Source organism: Branchiostoma floridae, chromosome 2, assembly GCF_000003815.2.
Source record: "Branchiostoma floridae strain S238N-H82 chromosome 2, Bfl_VNyyK, whole genome shotgun sequence".
NCBI classification, from domain to species: Eukaryota; Metazoa; Chordata; class Leptocardii; order Amphioxiformes; family Branchiostomatidae; genus Branchiostoma; species Branchiostoma floridae.
In genome coordinates, this window is record NC_049980.1 from 2,938,786 (window position 1) to 2,961,280 (window position 22,495).

General features: G+C 40.4%; 1 protein-coding gene across 1 annotated transcript in view; it reads right to left on the reverse strand.

The window, feature by feature from the left end:
* LOC118410423 (serine/threonine-protein phosphatase 6 regulatory ankyrin repeat subunit A-like) overlaps positions 1-22,495 on the reverse strand; it is a 73,471-nt gene that overhangs the window by 47,991 nt on the left and 2,985 nt on the right. Inside the window, 1 exon segment of the mRNA XM_035812138.1 lies at positions 11,663-11,764. Within this exon segment, the coding sequence (XP_035668031.1) occupies positions 11,663-11,764 (102 nt within the window).

Genomic DNA, 22,495 nt, shown 5'->3' on the forward strand with positions numbered 1-22,495 from the left:
TTATATTTCTGTCCTTTTACAAATGTATAGAATTTAAATAGTGCTACCAGGATGCAATACTGTCATGAGCAGGCATAACAATTTTGCATCACAAAATCCATCCAGACAGGTGAATTGTTCTCTGAATACCTTCCAGAGAAGATATGAATAATTCATTGCCTTGCCTGCAGGGTCCAATAAAGCAATAATGATGATGATAACGGCAGGGAATGGAGTAATAATGTGTGCATGTTCTCAACAAAAGGAAGAATGTCCCAGTGAGCTCCCATGAGAGTACAGAAGAGAAATGGAATTTCCAGGCACATGAAACATTGGTGCTAAATTTTTGCTTCCATAAATTTTAGATTGAATGTGGACCCAATGAAATTCACTAGTCTGAGATGAATTTTTGCCTTTTGCCTTTTTGTCTTTTTTCCTCATGAGGTCACACAAATCTTATTAATTGATTCTCATATTTTTCAGGGAAAAAAGGAGGGACAGAGTAAAAGAACTTGTCAAACCTGCCCAAAGTGACCGTCTTGGACACAAAGAGGATCATCTCAATACAGAGCTAAATTCCTGTAACTTGTGTTACTAAGTGAATTGCAGAGATTCGCACGTGTGAAACTTTCCCCGGTGATGAAATATGCATGATCATGAGTGCATTAGAATTTTCATCATCTGAAGGCTGAGGCAGGAACGGTGATGGTTAACCTATACAGGTCACAATAAACATTCCAATGTCTTCACTTCAAGACGTCACGCGGACGCCAGTTGGGTGCACACATACTTTTGACATGAACTGTGTGGGCGGGTTACACATCACTATTATTTTATAGAAGTTTCTCCATAAGAAATTAAGTTACATTACCGTATATTCTCGAATAAAGTGCGCACCCCAATTAAAGTACGCACCCCTGATTTTGGACAAGTCTTAGACAGATCTTTGGGACTGAAAGGTAAAATGGAAAAACTCAAATAAAGTACGCACCCCTTCTCCACCAATTTTGAACAGACCTTTAACTGGGTAAATTCAAATTTATGATGTTTTCCCCAGGTCATTTTGCATGAAATAACCTGCATTTACACTGTCATTGTCTCTATGAACTTGTGAATTGCCTACTGCAAATTATAAAAATCACTGAGAACTGGTAGAAGAAATCAGGAAAAACCAGTTGTACAAGTCAAAGTCACTAACTCAAAAGGATTGTATGCAAATGCCAATCTTATGTAAATCATGTTCAGACAATTTCTTTGTTTCATGTTTAGACAACTACAAGACAACAATAATGTGCATGTTTTGAAACATTACTAGAAGTGTAGCTCCACCTTGCTTTATTTTAGGCTTTTTTTACCATTTCTCTGTGCAGTGACCTCAAATAAAGTACGCACCCCAACTTTGGCAACAACTTGTAGCACCTTTTCAATTTTGAAAAGTTAAAAAAGTGCGTACTTTATTCGAGAATATACGGTATTCACATTTTACTACGAGTAACAATAAGGCCCGGTTTAGACACAAAGCTCTTTAACCGACCTGTGTCGGTTAACCGTCATATGACGCTTAACCGACACGTGACGGTTCTCTTTAGACACACCGGTGCGGGCGTGCGGAAGCGTTGCAGGCCGCCCATGGCTCAGGATACTAGTATTGCGCGCGAATAAAAATGGCGCATATTTTCGTCTTGCAACAGTTTATACCTAAATACCCTTTATGATTTGAATGTTTACTACCCGCATTTTCCTTCGTATGAGACGCAACAAATAGGGCGAGGCACATGTACAGAGCAGACGGGCAATACCCAGGCTTGAACTGAGCTTCTGTCCTCGCCGCACTGGTGCATGGTAGCGCAATCCGGGCACATAAATAGGGTCATAAGAGGGCACCAAAGCAGTCACCGATGGCAGGCCATTCCACTTGGAAAATTCGACACCTTTCAATGTCTCAAACGATTAGAATGAGGAAAAACATGTTTCCATTGATACCGGGACGGGCTTGTTAGCATATCATTAGCATATGATCCACGACCTTCTACTACCGTCACCGGTGACGATTACTCTTCACACATGAGAGAAACCGGCACAGGCCCCCCACTGAACCGACCCAAACCGACCCAGAAGCAGGTCCGGAGGTGGCTCAGGTCGGTTCGCGGAAATACCGCCATACGCCCCTAATTTCCTCTTTAGACCCGTGGCAATTAAGCGTCATATGACAACAACTTTCTTATGGGGTCAAGGCGAACTATATTGACATATAAATCCTAGGGGGTCCGGGGGCATGCTCCCCCGGGAAGATTTTGAAATCTTGACTATCTGAACCGATCTTTCCTAACTTTTGATGGACAAAATTTGCTGGCAGACTAAGCTAAGTTTAACAACCTTTCTAGTATTTACCTTTGCCAGAATGGCTAAGGTTATGTTTTGGGCGTGTTTGTGTGTCTATGTGTGTGTCTGGGTGTCAACAGCATAACTCGAGAAGCCTTGGATGGATCCTGATGATATTTGGTAGGTGGGTAGGGGTCGGGAAAACAAAGGTCAAGTTCGATAATGGGCCCCCTAGCGGCTTGCTAAGGTACTGCAGCAGAAACTCAATTTTTTATATCTCGTGTTCTGGACATGCTGTGGTCATGATTTTTGAGTGGTAGATAGCCCTCGAGGGAGAGAGTAAATGCTGTGAGTTTGGGCCCCCTAACGGCTTTTTTGGAACTGCAGGCGCCGGTTTCCTATCAAACTTTGGACGAGAATAACTCTACAACGTGTTGACGGATCGTCATGATTTTTGGTATGTAGATAGAATGAGTGATGACTTACATAATGGTACACTAATTATGCAAATCAACAGCAAATTTGCATAATTAATGAGGAAAATTTATAAATCCACTGCATTCCATGATAGGGCTTTCAAACTTGTCACATATGTAGCTGGGAAGGAGAGAAATGTCGATAGATATCAATTATGCTCATTTGCATAATTAATGAGAAAATATGAACATGTTGACGGATAATCATGTTTCTTGGTATGTAGGTAGCGAAAGTGAAGACCTACATAATGAGATACCAATTATGCAAATCAACAGCTAATTCGCATAATTAATGAGGATATTTTATAAATTCACTACTTTCCATGATAGGACTTTATAACCTGTCACATATTTATCATGCAAATGATGATCTCATTTGCATAATTAATGAGAAAATATGAAAGTGTTGATGGATCGTCATGATTTTGGCATGTAGATGTAGCCTAAGTGAAGACTTATATAATGTGATACTTATTATGCAAATTAACAGCTAATTTGCATAATTGATTAGGAAAAGTTCATACATCCACTGCATTCCATTATAGTTCTTTCATCAAAGTTGTCACATATGTAACTGAGAATGAGGGAAGAGAGTAAGAGGATCATCATGATTTTTGGTATGCTGATAGCTTAAGTAATGCCTGATACAATTTGATATCAATCAATTGTAACTTGGGATCTAATTTACATAATCAATGCCGAAACTTTATAAACCAACTCCATATAACTATAAAGAAAATGAAATGAGTAACGCATTTGTCTACAGACATCATTCTACATAGCAAACCTGGTTTATTTGGCAAAGGTATGTGTTCGTGGAACTCTAGTTAGCTAATATTATTGACGGCAAAAATGCCCCTCTATCGTATTTTTACGATTTCGAGCGCCCAAAGCACGAGCCGTCACCACGCAAGGCAGGTCTGGAGAAATGTTGAAATTTGGACCCTCTGAAACAGGATTTTCTGCACTTTGAGGGATAAACTTTGCTGGTAGACTATGCTAAATGTGATGACATTTCTGTCAGAGGAAAAGAATTTTTGATGGCGCGAGCGCGGGAGGCGCAATCCATCCCTAGGGACGTCCAGAGAAAAATTGAAATCTTGACCACCAGAAACTTCATTTCCTGCATTTCAGGGGCACATTTTGTTTGTATTTTTAAGGCCCGTAAGGCAAATTTTTTTTCAATGGCCCTCCCAAGGCTCAAAAAATTTTGGCCCTTCCCCCAGTGCACCAGCCCTCCCCCCAGTAAATACCGTCAAGTCCCTTAATAAGCATAATTAATGCAGGCTCATAAGCTGCAAGAGTTTGTGATACTATTATACTACTAGTACCACTGTACTGTGGTACTATCATTCTTCTTTGCGCAGTGTTTTTAAGGACAAGTTGGAATCCCAAACAGACGCAGGACTCCTTGCATGATGCTAGATTGAGGGGCTGAGAAGTTCGCCACCTCTGCCACAGGGTAATGTGTGGTGGTATCTTTTCAGATGTCGTACGTTGCGAAGAATAACTCAATAGTTTTGAGGGCCATGCATATGGTCATGATAAGTTTGCTCGTCAACTTGCACAGAAGGTGTCAAACTTGTGCAAGTTTTTCAATCATTGTTTTGGGGCTTTACTAACTTCAACACATACCCTGACTTTGTAGTTAACATGCATTGGCATAATACCGGTCATAAGCCTTATACCGGTCGATTAAAAATAGTGGAACTTAAAGAGATCTACACATGCAACAATAGTTATTTCTGAGGTATGCACACTTCAGACATCTAGGTGTCCAATACATAATTTACAAAGCATCGATAACAATGCATTCGAAGACAACAAGGCCAAAAGTTTTCAGGTCATTTTCGGGGCAGGCGAGCTCGTCGTGGGACAAACACACTGTCACGTTCATCGCCAGATTTGTAGATAATAATCACATGTGCTCACGGCACAAGACGAGCATGATTCAACAGCAATCTTGAATTTCTTTTGGTGACCTACAACTCATGTAAAAGTGTGAGGAACCGTTGCATAATAGCCCGGATCTACGGCTGAATGGGTCAAATTGAACGTACGCCGCCATTTTCCCGCCATTTTTAATGCTACGGCCAGCAGTAAAGTTTTACATCATAGCGGTTGTGACGGACCAAAATTAAATGAAAATTCTTGTCAGTATACGCCCATTTTCTCATGACTTTTTGTACGCTCATGCAGGTTTTTGTTTTGTGCAACTACTAACAGGAAAGAAAGGAACAACAGAGGATGAATAAAGGTACATAGCTGCAGTTAATTGTGCCGTGTTTCGTTCGACCGATATAGTGCACCCCCTTCCAACCACGCGCCCGTTCTCCGTGCAATTCCGCGGTGTGTTCCAATTACGATATTATGTTTTTAGCAGGACCAGAGAGACAAAATAATTTACACAGAAGAAGTGGCAAAGGTAAGCTGTAACAGCAACATGTAACTGAAGAAAATGATGCGTTGATCATTTGCCAAATTAGCATTGCTTGAGAAATTGCAGTAAACCGACCGGTATTATGCCAATGGATGTTACAACAAGGTCTAGTTTATAACTAGCCGTATTTCTCATGTGCAGGCATTAATGCATTTCTCCACTCACTCACTCACTCACTATCCATTGCTTGATTTTGGACAGTTTGATATCTTTCTCTTTGCCGTACAACAATGATTTTAAAAACCTGTCTGCATTTGGACCCCTATCGGAGAATGGACCCCTCCCGTTACTACTAGTATGTTATCATACACATTCAGAAGCAAAGCTGGATTTCTTGGGAGAGACAGGAATTTCACTACCAAAGGATATAGTAGCCTCCATAGCAGGCTCTGTATGGACTTTTTTGGCACTTTTGCTGGCCATTTCTTTTTGTACTGGGTCGCTGATTGCTGGCCTCTCTCATAGCCGTCCATTTTAGAGCCTGCATTTTTTCGGCGGTACAAAGTCATATTATAAAACGATTAGCCATTCATCTGCCCTATTAACACATACGTTAGGAATAATTCACAACTCCGTGAGAGGCAATTCGCATGTCGGCTGCAAGCATTTTACAACTCGGGCCCGAGCTTGGCCGTCCTTCAGATGGGGAAACCCCCATATGTCACGCGCTACGCGCTACGCCGGAGCAAAGGCGTCGGACATACCGAAAGAACGTCGAACTGGTAAGTTTCACTTCTGTGTTTTTAAAAAGCAGTTTGACCCCGAAACCGTTAGAGAATTGTCGGGTCAGTGCACACGGGGCGTGACAGCGCACTGTCCACGTCCGGCAGTTTATTAGCAGTCCATGGCAGGCAGGGAATTCGCACCTCCTTGTTAATCGCCCTAACCGTTTTACAATATGACTTTGTACCGCCGAAAAAATTCAGGCTCTAAAATGGACAGCTATGAGAGAGGCCAGCAATCAGCGACCCAGTACAAAAAGAAATGGCCAGCAAAAGTGCCAAAAAAAGTCCATAGAGATCCTGCTATGGAGGCTAGGGATATAGAGGCACATGGTTGTGTTGATACCTTGTTTATCAGTTTTCAACAAACATTTGCAATCTCACCCCATTGGAAAAGTTTGTTTAAAACTGATAAACAAGGCATCAACACAACAATGTGCCTCTCCCTTGGTAGTAAAATACCAAGATATAACAATGAGTGCATAAAAAATGGATGCTACTACTATTATGCTGCTTGGCCTTAGTTTTGTCAAAGGTTTACTTTTCAGCAAACTGTGAACACTGATTCAAACAATTCTATATTGGAAAATGTGTGTAGTACCAAGGAGCTTTTATCAACAGGAGAGAGTAATATGTAATTTGCCGCCCGCCGTGCTCCATTGTTTCGCCCCGCTAAATCCCGTAGCAATCCATTGTTTACTGCCCAGCGCGGTGCGTCTTTAACCAGATGTTTGTAGCACTGTTTGGCAGCTTTTCTATGTTAATGAGCCAAGCCGTGACGTCAGAGCCCTGGCTTCACCCCGAAGCCTGGTCGGCAAACGAACATGGGAACAAAGAAAAGTAATCTCTCTCCTCTTGATAAAAGCTCCTTGGTAGTACTAGTACCCATAGTATCATGTCTAATTACATCTATAGCTTAACAGAGTTCCACGACTGCATGCCATTGCTAAATGATTTTATCTTTACAACTGGTGTATAAATTGTGTTTGTCATCTATTATGCAAATAAGTCATTTGCATACATTCTATTAATCAATCATCACCTGCACCCAAATAAATGCACACAATCTGTTCAGAAAGAAGGCTTCAAATACATTTCATTATCTATGCAAATTACGTCCTCATTTGCATAATTAATGTTCAATGATGTTCACCTGTACATATCTTCCAAATGCCACAAGAAATCCCAGTCATTTACCACAGTTAGACTATATTTTCTCAATAGTTATGCAAATTAGATCTTTATCTATTATGCATAATATTCATCTATCATCATCCTTATGTCTCAGTTGCAAAAATCACATGTTGAAATAATCCTATAATAAAACAGCCGGTTTACACATTTTCCTTTTTTTCGATTCTTGCAATAATAGGAAGCATCATTTGTGCTACATACAATGTATCTACATGCTAAAAATCATGACGATCCGTCAACCCCTTCTTGAGTTATTCCCTTTCAAAGTCTGACCCTTAACGGGTCCCTGCAGTTCCAAAACAAGCCGCTGGAGGGCCCAAACCGACATGGTACACCACATACTCTTGGCATAATGAGTCGTCTACCACTCAAAAATCATAGCCGCAGCATGTCCAGAAATCGAGATATAAAACCCCGAAGTTCCACTGCAGTACCGTAACAGGATGCTAGGAGGTCCAAAATCGTTTTCAGGTATTACCAAGACCTACCAATATACCAAATATCAATACAATCTATCTACATGTAAGCGTTCTCGAGTTATGCTGGCCTTCTACAGACATACAAAAATTACAACATACAAACGTTACCCAAAACATAACCTTCTTGGCAAAGGTAATCATATCATGGGGCCCCATTTTTCTGATTATTCTCTTTGTAGTATACATTTTTCGACATACGTCATGATCATGTGTACTTCATTAACTTTTCCCGCACCCAAAACCCCCACCCCTCCTTTTTCTCCTTACTGCAAAAGTCACATGTATGTCATTTCGGCCAGAAGACCATCATATAACGTTAGCCTTATCTGTGACATCCAAACATCTACTAAAATCTTGCATTTTATATTCTGCTATCTTTTCTGATACACGTGTGTTCTTTCCGCCCGCCTCAACGAAGCCTGATATGCGGCGAGGATGAGTGAGTGAGTGAGTGAGTGAGTGTTCTTTCCATAAAGAGTTAATTCCATCTTACTTATTCTAAGGCCTTGCTATCATTGACCAATTAGGCCCCGTTCATGATGCAAAAAATGAAACGGTTCTATCGGTTAGGCCTGGAAATCCGACAGCAAACGACAGGAAACGGTTTGCATTTTGCGTTCACGATGCAAACTTGCAAACCGTTTCAGTTCCTTGAAAAGGCAAGGTAATGCGACCTCTGACCCCTGGGGTTGTTGTGATCTTGCCCAAACTTGTACTTCTGTGTCAGATTATTGGTCTTTGATCGTAATTGAACCAATGTCTTACTGAATTCGAAGCTGGGTTCTGTTATGACCTTGGAAATGCCTCTGAAAACATTGTGGTCCCGATATATGCCATACTATGACATTTCCACTGGATCTCCTGACACATTCCCCTTGCGATATCAGGACTGCTAGCTCCTCAGTCGACCAGGAGGCGGCCCGATTATAGAAACGAATCGTACGATTGAAAACGCGGCCAAAACACCCGAATGACAGGTTAAAAATTGTACTTTTCCCCCCGTGGCGCCACCAAATATGAACGCACATGCCCGGATGTAAAACGGATTGCGCCGCTTTTGCGTTCATGATGCAAATTCGCAATTCCGGATAAGGAAGAAATCGTTTCAATACTACCTCGCGAGGAGGTTCCGAACAAACCGTTTCCTATCGCTTCAGATCCGTTTCGGACCGTCCATGATGACAAAACTTATCCGTTTCAGCTGGCCTAACCGATAGTAACCGATAGAACCGTTTCATTTTTTGCATCATGAACGGGGCCTTAGATTTCCAAAATAATACACATTCTAACTTCTAAGATCCTTTTCAGTGTTTTAAGTTTGCAATCAAACTGTGAATGTGTTGCACAACATATGTTTACATTGTGTCTGTCACGATTTCCTGCCACAAGGAAAATAAAACCAAAATGAATATTTCAAAATTTACTGATTGAGCAAAGGTCTGTTATCATGATGTGCTTTAAGACAGTTTGAAGAAATTTGCAGCATTTACATGTTTTGCAAAGTTCTGTCTATTGAATACAGCAAAACCTCCAGTGCTTGATTTGAATCTAGAGACAATCTATGGATAAAACTCAGTTACCATGACAGAAAATTGTCTTCTTCATACAATTTTCCCCAGGTACATTTACAGTTGTCTGTTTACTAAACATTCATTCAGTTGTTTGCGTCTCCCTTCTGATATCAAGTAGCAGGCATACACCTCCACATACTTTGTTGCAGTAACAAAGTATTATTTTGCCTTCTTTGCCATTCTGAGCACTTGGTGCTTTATTCTCATAACATCTAAGGCTCGTTCTCATTTAAATGCGCAAAATAACAATTTTAGGCTTAAAAACTTCAGCTCATTCTTCAGCCAAACATACCTGATTGTTTTATGAAAATTATTCTACTAGTAATTTGAAAGACTGATTGCTGATGCAGAGTGTCCAGGCCACTGTATCAGCAGAACACAGTGGACTACTACTCTTAGACTAATAATGATAGCCAAAAATGCACTTGGTGTGATAAATTAAATAAGATTGTCTCTGCACCTCTGTGGAGGTTAATTGAGTGTAAGAAGAGTATCTAATATGTCAGATCATTTCCACCAACTGCAGATCAACTTCATTTCCTGGGACCCCAGTCTCTGATGGGGGATGGGGTTTCGTGTGCGTGAAACATTTGCGAGTGAAAATTTGCGTGTGAAAAATCTGCACGTGACAATATGCAAATTAGCTGATTCCCAAGGGATTTGAAAACTTTTTGTAGTTTTACACTTAACATCTTAAAACAGTCTGCTGTACCATAGGTGTAATACTTTTATTACTTTATCTTCGTTTTATTCATATTGTGCACTACAGTCAAACCTGTATTAGCAGCCACCTTTGCATACCGGCCACCTGGCCATAGTGGCCACTTTTTGTCGGTCCCTTGGATTCGTAATGATAAAGAAATATAGGCTTAGCGGCCACCTGCCCAAAGCGGCCACGGCCACACGATTTCCGATCCCGCAGACACAGACAAACTGCCGATTACGGCCACGCGGACAGCTGATCTACAGTCCGACACGCATTCGGCCATACAGCGGCCGTATCGACACCCTACGCCAGATTTGAAAAACCTCTTTATTTTCTAAAGAAAACTGCCTACCTCCCGACAAACGAGGTCATATAAGGTCAACAGACAACACCACTATTGCGGAGGTAAATTGTGGTAAAGTTAAGTTTTACACTATCGCTGAGCTTAATTTACATTACAAAAACATTCTAAATGAATTGTTACACAGATAAAACGATATGAACTTTAGACTATGGTGGATCTTATTCTTATATTTATGAAGAGGTAAGTCTAAAATGACAGGCTTTTCTTGTGAGTACCACATTAGCATAATGGTGGAATCTGACGTGTGAACGCGAGCGGAAACACATGGACGGTGAAGTATCAAAGGATACAAGCCGATTCAAGGATCAAAGAAATATACCGGTTTCTTCAGACAATATCAACTGTAGAACATTTAAAACTTAAATTTCGCTTTTGTTTTCTTAATACATATAGTGTAACAATCATTACAGTGCATGTACAGTACAGTATTATGTGAATATTTAGATCAATGGTTGGAAAAACCCTGTGTGACTTATTGCCTCTGGCCAATTGATTAGCATTTTCTCTATAGCGGCCACCTCTCTATAGTGGCCAATTTTGACCAGTCCCTTGAATGGCCGCTATAGACATGTTTGACTGTATACACACTTTTTAAAAATCAATATATAACGTTACATCTACTGTGACAGTAAAGAAGTTAGTGTGGCAAATTTCCACATTTTACCTAAACTTCCTGAACGCGGGCATAATTCTATTTCACAGTGGAACGCTTGTGTGATCAGATCTTGGACCCAGTCAGAAACCATAAAGAATTTGTTCCCAGTGATCTGCTTGAAGATGTGTTTGTGTTTGTGTACTGAACATCACTAGCAAGAATCATATTCTTCTGAATTCCTGTTCAAACTCCTACGTATGGCAAGCTGAAATGGATAACATTTGTCATCATGAACCCTCCATTTCAGATCTGAAACATTTTTTACGGAACCTCCTCATGATCTGAACTGGTTTCTAGTTATCTAGAATTGCAAATTTTCATCATGAACATAAAAGTGGCGCGATCCATTTTACATACAGGCACGTGCGTTCATATTTGGTGGCATCAAAGGGAAAGGTTTTTCCTTTGCGTTTTAAATCGTACATCATTTTTAATAACCGGCCGCCACCTGGTCAACTGGGGAGCCTGCAGTCCTGATATCGGAGGGGGTGTATGTCAGAAGATCCAGTGGAAATGTCATAGCATAGCATATGTTGGAACCACAATGTTTTCAGAGGCATTTCCAAGGCCAGGACAGAACCCGCTTCAGCAAGACATTGGTTCAATTTCAATCGAACCAACAATCTGATGCAGAAGTACAAGATTTTTCAAGTTTGCATCGTGACCGCAAAATGCTGTCCAATTGTTGGGCCATTTCATTTTTTGCATCATGAACGGGGATAAATACATTTTTTTTTATGTATCAATGTCTTACCTTTGCCCTGTCGTTCAGGTTTGCTCCAAGTTCAAGTAGTCGCTCTGCCACAACCAATTTGTTCTCCCGCACAGCAATCATCAAAGGGGTCACCCCTGTCTCCTGAAATCAGAAACTTCAAGGTCATTATGGCTTAACATAAAACCTTTCTTAAGCAGCAATAATCTAATTTGTTTATTTGTTCATTCAAATTTACTACTTCAGGTAGAAGGGCCAAGGGAACAGGTAGTGGCACCTTTGCTACATGTAGCTCTCGCCCCGGACATAAAAATACAATGGATACAGATTAAGACTTTAAAAAGACGACATAATCAACCACAGTCTACAAGGGGCACACTTACATGCAGAAGTCAAGGTACAGAGGTTATTAGTACCTATTATAGCTGTTTGAAAGATAGTAAGACTGGTGTGACGACACAGCTCCTATGTTGCGAATGGTGACTTTAAGCTTGTTCTATTCAGTAACTAACTGAGGTATGTATGACATAGCAAATGTAGATACTTTACAGTGACATGGCATCAGCATGTATGACCAACTTCTTCTTGTTGGTCTAGTCAGAAAAGGATACATTGTACATACAAAAAAAAATTGTAACTAGAGTTCGGCGACCTCATACCTCCATGAAAATTTAGAGCTTTCATAAATTTCATGCAATTGACTAACACATTTACATAATTTATGCATGGTGTTGTTTATCATTAACTAACGTACACATGTCACAATTATAAAATTCCCATTATTGATCATAAAGCGGTTTTGCAATTTTTACATAAATTATGCAAATACGTTCCTCATTACCATATTTGGTATCTGCTTATATTCTACCTATCATAATTAACATGTGTTACATTTATTGAAGTCCAGTTATTAAAAACAATGGAATTATACAATTTCCTCATTAATTATGCAAATTAAGCTCTCATTTGCATAACATGTATATCATTATGAACATCTTTGTCTAAGGTACCCGCATGCCTAATATGATGCCAATCCGTCAATCCTTTCTGCAGTTATCCTCATTGGAATGTCTTGACAAAAACGCCCCTGCAGTTCCCAAATTAAATGTTAGGGGGCTGAAACTTGCTCAACTTTGTCATGACACTGAAAGCTATCTACCACCCAAATGTCAAGACCATATCACGTCTGGGACAAGAGATACATAGAAAAAACTGCTATGATAGAATATTCTCATTAATTATGCAAATGTGATATAATTTTGCATAATTAGTATTTCATTTTGTACAACATTGTCTGAGGTACCTACATACCAAAAATCAGGAAAATCCGCTGTTCCCTTCTTGAGTTATCGTCTTCAGAAGTTTTTAACAAAAATGCCCTGGCTATCCCAAAACTAGACGCTAGGGGGCCCAAACTTATGTCACTCATTCCTGAGCGCAAGAGCTATCTAACACCCAAAAATTGGGACCATAGCTTGTTCAGAACACGAGATAGCAAAACCGGAAGTTGCGCTGCAGTACCAAGGGAAGACGCTAGGGGGCCCAAAATCTAATCACTTCCAGCTTTCATCACACCCTACCAACACACCAAGTTTGAAACCAATCCATCCAGCCGTTCTTGAGTTATCTTGTTGACAGACAGACAGACACACACACAAACGCAGGGTAAAATATAACCTCCATGTAAAAAAATGTAGTTAGACAAGTCCAGATCGTATATGTTAGCTAGGCACAAGTACCATGATATCAGCAATCTCTCTCCTATATGAGAGAGGTAATATGTTGAATCACAGCAACCTATCCTTATAGTCAAGTTCACCAGCATTCACATTGGCACATAGAATGAACTTAGACCTCGTTCACACTCAGAAAAATGATTTGAATAAAACATGTTATCTGAATAAAACGACCCGATTTGAATAAGTTTCTGCAGTGTGAACGCTCCCAAATCACGTGGATTTCGTCGAAATGAATCCTTGACGATCCACCTCGGGGAGGTGGATAGAATTGGAGGAAGTGGATAGAACTATGCTGCGGGGAGTCCTGATTCATGCGATTCGGCCGTTTGAATGTGCAAGTGGATAGGATTCCGCTTAGTTTGGGATTTGACGTCACGCACTCAGGAGCTTGGGGTCACGCTGGAAACACAACACACGCCATATTGCTTCATTTCTCAGCTAGCATTTTCTGCCGTGTTTTCCTTCGAAGAACAATGAGCGGAAAGAAAGGGAAATCTTCATCATTCATCAAGTGGACGCCGAAACAAACAAAGCTGCTCATTTCCATCTGGGGGCAGGAGGAGACTCAGAAAAAACTCGGGAAGGTCCATAAAAACAGGGACATTTATGAAGATATATCCAAGGAGGTTATATTCAGAAGGAGATTGGATGGGCTTAATACCCCGCTGCGCGCTTTTGTTTAAACCCGCTAGATCCCGTGGCGCCCTTTTGTTTACGCCCCCGGCGGCGCTCCTTTGACAAGCGATGTTGGGTTCAGGGTTTGGCGCGAAAAATATCCGAGCGCCAGTCAGATGAGCCCGACTCTGACATCACGCGTCCGAGCCTGGCCGAAGATCGCCCAAGCTGAGATCGGCATGCCGGCAGTTTCCGCGGATTTCCTTATTTGGGAAGCGAGGGTGACGTGTGCAAAAGGCGGCATGGTTTGGACAAGACGCTGGCGGCCATTTTGATATGAGTTTCACCGCTGTACGATCGACATGGGTGAGTTTATAAGCATTTTTGCGGATGCGTATGGGAATTTTTTGCTCAAAAATCTGAAAAATGTTCTGTATCAAATGTCTCCATAAAAGTTATCTAACAAATTTCCCATCGAAACTGATGATTTTCCTGGATGGAACAATACTTTGGTGACCCATTGAAATATTGTTTGTCGTTGGACTCACTTTTGTTTTACTGGACTCTGCGTTTGACTTTTGCATTATTTTTGTGCCAGTGCGGACCCCGTGGACCCATGAGCAGGGTGGGAGGTTAGCGACAAGGGATTTTGTACTCGATATCTTGATCGTTACGCCTAATCGTTTGTACTGTAGTACATGTCGGTACACGCGGGGACATCATATCCACTTGTTTATGTGACGTTTAAACATTGTAACGTAACATCTAGGTTCCCAATCTTATCGAGTCCATGTTTGTGCTTTTCAGATCACAAACTACTGAGGAAGGGAAGACCACTAAACCGACACCATAGAGGATACGGCTTTGCCGAAAAGGCCACGTAGTTCGGAATAAATATTTGCGTATCTGTACCAAGAGTGGTATTTGTTTGTTTGTTTATTTTCACCGTGTTCTGTTTTTAGTTAAATATTACGTTTCTTCTAAATAACGTTGCAATAAGTATTTATTGTGAATCTCCGATCAAATAGTTTCTAGTTTCTAGTCGGTATTCTGACTTGACGGTAGCGGTAAATAAAGATTTCCCTCCCCACAGTCTATTTATTTCCGCTACGCAAGACAATTGTTACAGCAAAGTATGGACGGGTCTTGAAGGTATGAATTTTTGATAAAGATGCTCTTAAAATACATATTATTGTTTAGAAAATGAATTTCTACATACAAATTATATGTTAGTTTAAATGCTGTGGCAGTTAATTATTGTGCTAGTAAATAAAGTCCGCACGTGTCGCAAGTGAAAGTGTTACTGATATTGCTAGTTCTGAGTTGTTTAAAAGACATTCGGGTGCCTTCAATTCTTCAAGAACTGCTTCAAAATCACTCAAAACCCGTTTTAAAGTCATTGTTTCCAGTGCGAGTTATTTTGAAAAAAGACTGTAAACAAAGGACCCTTGCTTGCTGGCATATGCAGATCGGGAGTAATTAGCACCTCGACGCGAATTTGTTACTTCTCACCTGAGGGGAACATCACTGAATGAAGGCCAATTGTGTCCAATCTCCTTCTGAATATAACCTCCTTGATATATCCAAAGGAATGGCGGAGCACGGAGTTGAGAAATCCCTCGACCAATGCAGAAATAAAGTGAAGAGTCTCACCGCCAACTACTGCAAGACATAGCGATACGTCTGTGAAACGCAACTAATGTCACTCTAATCGGATTGCCGAAGAGCTGGGTGAACACAATTTTGGATCGGATAGAAATTTTCTATTCGAATAAATGTTTTATTCAAATGGTTTTTCTGAGCGTGAACAGGGTCTTAGTCGCCCGCCCCTGCACACGTCCAAGAAGAGCATGTCGACTTGCCCATCTCTGTCTGGGATTGAACATACATTATGGTATGCCTCTGACAGCTGAGTGGTAGTAGAACGCCCCTTTATAATTATATCATAAGCCCACCTTGGAGACCATGAATAGACTCATGCAGAATTGGGAACACCATGTCATAAATACACCGCTCCATGACCTTGCTCACAATAGACAGTACAGAAACAGGCCTGTAATTTGATACATCTTGCTTGTCACCCTTTTTTGAAGACAGGGGAATATGATACAAATTATATATCCTCTTTCCAGCAAGAGGGAATCACACCTGAACTGACAGATCAGGGGGAGTGGAAGTGAATGGCCACAATTCTTTAACACAAAAGGAGAAATACTGTCAGAAACAACAGCTTTACTTGTGTCCAGATTATAGACAGAACATCTTGGAGATGGACTAGGTCAACATTAAACTGAAGGTTACAGAGTACAGTCAAACCTGTATTAGCGGCCACCTTTGCATAACGGCCACCTGCCCATAGTGGCCACTTTTTGTGTTCGCCTTGCATTCGGTAGGTCGTGAGTTCGATCCCCGGCCGAGTCATACCAAAGGCTTTAAAAATGGTACATGCTGCTTTCTCTGCTTAGCACTCAGCACTAATGAGGAAGAGTATGGAAGTTAAACACACATCACTACCAGCAGACCAGCCCCCTGCTGTAGTGGCTTGCACATGTGTGGCCCAAGGGCTACAGAAATGGAGATGGGCGCCACCCCTACGCATCTGTTACTGATGTACGGGCAACTTTAACTTGGATTCGTAATGATTAAGAAATAGGCCACCTGTCCAACGCGGCCACGGCCACACGATTTCCGGTCCCGCAGGTACAAAAACACTGCCGATTACGGCCACTCGGACCGCTGATCTATGTTTCGGGACGCGTTCGGCCATATACAGCTGCCGTATCGTCACCCTACGCCGGATTTAAAACCTCTTTGATTTATTTTCAAAACAAAACTTCGTAAACTGGCGCTACCCATACCCGCCGACAAGCGAGGTCATATAAGGTCAATAGACGACACCAATATTACAGAGGTAAATTGCGTTAAAGTTACGTTCTAATACACTATCGCTTAGGTTAATTTTCATCACAAAAACTTTCTAAATGAATTGTTACAAAGACAAAATGATATGAACTTCAGACTATGGTGGATTTTATTCTTACATTTATTAAGAGATAAGTCTAAAATGACGAGACTTTTCTTGTGAGTACCACATTAGCATAATAGGCGAACCTGACGTGTGAACGCGGGAGGGAACACACGGACGGCGAAGTATCAAAGGATACAAGACGAAAGATCAAAGAAATATGACGATACCGGTCTCTTCAGACAATATCAACTGTAGAACATTTAAAACTTTTTATAGCTTTTGTTTTCTTAATACATATAGTGTAAAATCATTGCAGTACATGTATAGTACTGTATTATGTGAATAAAGATCAGTGGGTACTAAAACCATGTGTAACTTATTGCTTGTGGTCAATTAATTAGCATATTCTCTATAGTGGCCACCTCTCTATAGTGGCCAATTTTGACCAGTCCCTTGAGTGGCCGCTATAGACAGGTTTGACTGTATGTCAAAGTTTTTGATGTTAGTTGCAGATTTACTTTAGTTAACATTCTGGTCTGGTCAAAACAAAAAAATTACCTAAACAACAAGATAAAAATTAAGATAATGGGGGCTGCCCTAAGATGGTACGAGCCCAAAGAAGGTACAGATTTTTAAGCGATCTTATCATATTACTTATGCATATTACCGTTTTGTCGCCACTGACTATGCTGATTATATAGGTAAATAAACCAAGTCCATGCACATAGATGTCATTTGCCAATTCAACATATACTTTTACATATTCATGATTTCCTGTTTTCTTGGAAACATAGAATTTCAACAATAATGTTCGTAGCAACGAATCACTGACATCACAGGTAACTGCGTACTAGCAGCACATGTCACTAAATATAGTCAAAATCAAATACTTTCCTTTGGACTACTAAAGATATGTCTTCCTCCCCTTTTTGCATATTAGTTAGGATAAACCTGTTCTCTAACTAGATCTCTTCTGCATATCAATTCACAGCTAGGACAGAAAACTCTCTCAAACAACATCTCTCCCGTGTCACTGACGAATGACACCAGATGATTGCTAGTCTGAAACGTCTGACCGTTTTAAAAACCATATCCAGTTGCTTGAGTAACTGCTTTTTGGCATATCTTATTACCTGTATAACCATCATTGCCACAACAAAGTCTTTATTCCTATATGTAATAATACAGTACTAGTATTACAAGTAACAATGGTGTATTTGGCCCCTTCCCGTCAAGGTCATGCCACCTCGTAATTTAGAGCTCGCAGACTCGTCGTCCTATCGATTTTCGCTACATGTGAGGGGGGTATAAACGAGTGAAAAAAAAAATTATATTTTGAGGTGACAATGAACACGAAAGGCCATTTATATTTTCCGAGTGTTGATTTTCGGAAATAACCATAAGATTTTCCCAATTTAGCAGTTTCTAGTGTCAACATGTAATGTGTCACATACATGTACTAGCAGCGGCCGGCTACAATGAGCTACTTTTACAGACGAGCTCTGTTCAGTATGAACCGCGGGAACTCGGCATCCGAGCGTCTTTGTTTTTGCACTTATGAACAGGAGTTAATGGACAAAACCATATTGTGTTCATTTTGGGTGTAAATATGTGTTTCAATTGGGGGTATTGTCTAAAGAAAATATGATTTAGTACTAGCAGCTTTTCTAATGATTTTGATTACATGAAACTAAGTAATAATAATATACAACAATTTCTATGATCACTTGCTTCAAGTTCCAAGTAGAAAATGCATGTACAAGTATCATGTACATTTTCACTTGTTGAATTTGAAAGCACCCCCCACCCACCTTCCACACCAATCTCCTGATTGGTCGCTTTGCTACCATGCCATTCCCACTACGCGAAAATGAAATCCTGGCTAGAGCTCTGTGACCTTAATCAGAAAAATGTGGCCTCAAAGCCGCCTCATGTATGATTTTATATCCATTATCCGCACAAAGTCTTCCTACACTCGCAAATTCTTCCCACGCAGAAAACCCGTTCACCTCTTTAAGTGTACACATTCCCAAGAATTGGTCAGGGTGCTGCTAAACAATAACACGTCACTCCCGTATAGTATACATGGAGCTATCATATCAGGTAATACAGACCTGTAATGTACCAGATGCCTGGATTTAGTTTGGGGTTATATCTACCTACTTCCTTCTGTTTTAAACACACAACTGAGATAATACCAAGGCTACTAGCAAATTCAAATACTTCTAGGATGTCATACTTCCATTCCCTAAGACACAAAAGTGTACAACGTGGTAAATCATCTTATGTCCACAATTAAAAAGCACTACAATAGGGAAGGGCTTGTTTTAATATCTAACTGCAGCTTTGATTACCTATTGCAAGAAAAAATGCCATTCATTTTCTTCTAGCTTAATACCTCAGATCAGATAAGAGCAGGATACAACTATAGAACTACCTGTTTATTATGGTTACGAACATATAGCATATTGAAGGAAATTATGCCATCTACATACATTTTAGGCCACAGCAAGTAAATGTTATGGATGACATCCTCTGCAGACTGCAAAAATAATGAGATAGGGGGGAAAAACAAGATGGGGCCTTATAGTATGGAAAAAAAAATTGTTGTGTTTCCTGTTTCAGTCCTGAAAAAATTTGGGTTGGTATGAAGGTGTTTTTTTTCTTGTAATTTTTTTAGCTAGCCAAAACCCTAGTGTTACACATCACAATGCAGTCAAACAAAGTAAACTTAAATGCATGAGGACACTTCTATCAATGTCAAACTTTAATTTTGTGCATAATACTATACATTTATCCTTCGCAGATAGCACAATAGGCCACCCAGGTGTTTGAAAATAAACAAACAAGCAGTGTTTTACTTCAATAGGAAGCAGGCTGAGTAAAAATTACAAATGGAAGCTACTAGTATGTGATTCAACTGCCAACAAAAAAAGTCTAGGGTCAGCAGGTTTTTCTAGGGTAGGTAGGGAAACAGGAAACACATTTTTTTTCCTAGGCCTGGGTAAAAAAAAACAAGATTTTCAAAATAGACAACATACACGTTGTAACAAGTTGAAGTGACAAAACATGGTCGTAATGACACAATCATTCATTCCTGTATTCAAAAAGTGAACTAGTGTACAAAAAGAAAAATTTTTGGAAGGGCCAAGGAAAAAAGTTAGCTTGGTCTACCAGCAAAATTTGGCATTTCAGTGGGTCAGCGTCTTATTGACATCTTGAATATTTTTTTTCAAAGTTGATTGGAGGGGAAGGGCGTAGGAAATTGCATAATTATAAAAGTTCAGCAATGGAACCCAATGCCAGCAAGTTGTGACTGCAGAGCAGGGCTGTCCTGGGACAGAAGTTTGCTTGCTGGAACGGAAAATAATTTTACTCCGCCCATCCCAAAATGACAGGAAACTCTTGAAAATGCACTCTCATAAGCTTAAAATGACATATTTTACCAAGAAAGTCAACAACATTGCTTCCAAACAATGAGTGGACAAAAAAAATTTAGCTGGAGACAGCCCTGCAGTAAAACAGCTTTAAAACATGGTTGGGGGAAGAAACTTTAGCACTGACACCACAGGCAGGGAAGGTCCACTTTAGACAAACAACAGATATAGTTTTTTTTTTATACTCATAAACTTGTGCTGACTCATGCGACTGTTATTGTCTATTGTTGTGAGCAACGGTTTTCTTTAGACATGCGTTCAGAGTAGGGGTGGGTACCAGTACAGTGTACCGGTACAAAACTGATTTTCTTGTTGGACCGGTCTAGGAAAACATGTTAAGATACACTGAAACAAGGCTTCAGAAAAGTACGAGGTAACCCCAATTTCAATCTTAAAACATTTTCTCCACCATACAGTCACAAGGGTTATCTTTATAACCATTAAATGAAAACTGGTTGCAGGACATTGCGCTGGAACAGGCAGTTTCTGATGACAAAAATATGTTTCCATTACACAACTGACTAGTATTTATGGAGAAAATGCTTTTCCGGACAGAAAAAAACACACTGCAGGCATATTTAGCATTAACTCATGACTGTCACTTCTGTCGCCGGTGACGATTCCTCTTTAGACAAGTGAGGAATAGTCACGGACCGCGTAGCACAGTGGCAGTGTGTTCGGCTCGGGACCGAGAGGTCTCGGGTTCGAATCCAGCTTAGGCGGCCGTGCTACCGATCTTGTGCCCTTGGGAAAGGCACCTAACACGACTTGCCTCACTTAACTCACAGGTGAAAATGAGTACAGTGAAACTTGTTTAAGAAGACCACCCTGGGGACCAGTGCAAAGTGGTCGTTTTAGACACGTGGTCTTCTTGTGCAAAGAAAGAAAAATTGACAAGATAGGACAGACACAATGATTTCAAAGTTAATGGTCTTTAAAATAGTTTAATTCCACGAACCTGTACATTTGCACATGAGAAACATTATCACTGTTAAACTGTCTTCCTGTATGATTCATATAGTATTGTTATACCAACTGATGTAAAATTGAAAAGTTTCCAAAATTTAGGGCTTTTCTTTCAAATTTTCGTAGCTTTTTGTAGCCGGAGCAGCGTCATTTTCCCCGCCGGCGTTGTCTGTCAAAAACTTGTGAATAGGCGACACCGTCAAGACAATGGTCCATTTACATATTGCTTACAAAAACATCGCTGTTTTCGGTGGAGAACCCGACGCCCCACGAGCGTTTTAAAATGCGATTTTCATGTTAGCAACGCTAATTGCCTGTCTTTACTTTGTGAAACACAGCCAACGGGCCAGAAAAAAGTTGGGGAGCTTACCGCCATAACAAAAAGCATGCGCACACATGCCCGACAAGACGGGAACCTTCTTTCAAAACGGCAGCACGACAGAAAAATAAATGGTTCATTTCAACGATGTTACCCATGAAAATAATGCGTGTGAGTTTGTTTCTCTTCTGGCGAGGGTCTTAAAGTCTCAACGCTGCCTAGAAGGCGAAAATTTGCCGAGAAAAACAAGTTTAACCCCACCGACGCTTCTAAACATGACTCATGTTGACAAATGGACGCTTCACTAGAAGCGAGGGTGAGCAGTTTCTTAAAAAGACACACAGACACCTTTTATTCTCTAATAAAATGTGTTATAAAGTCATTAAGATATTTTTTATCTGTTATCTTTACTTCAAACAAGTTTTATTAAAATAAATTTGCATTTTGTAGGGTTTAAATGTAGAGTACAATAACAACGGACGCATCATTTTTACCTACCCTTCAGTGGACTTTCCCAATGACACCGTTTGACCTCTTGGGCGCCATGTTTGATTTTGGCTCGGCGCGAATAACAGAACCCAAACACACGGAGTTTGCCGTCATTTCCCGGCAGTTATAATTAAAAAATCGATGTTGTTATACCCTTGAAAATGACGCAGGGGTTTCGGTCACATTTTAGTTGCCAAAACATAAGCCAATTTTAGCGATATTTCTCGCGACTTATCATCAAATATCGACAGTTGCTACAGTCTTGAAAATGACGCAGTCGTTTCGGCAAGTTTTCTTCGCCAAAACACAAGCCGATTTTAGCGGATTTGCCGCCAGATATCA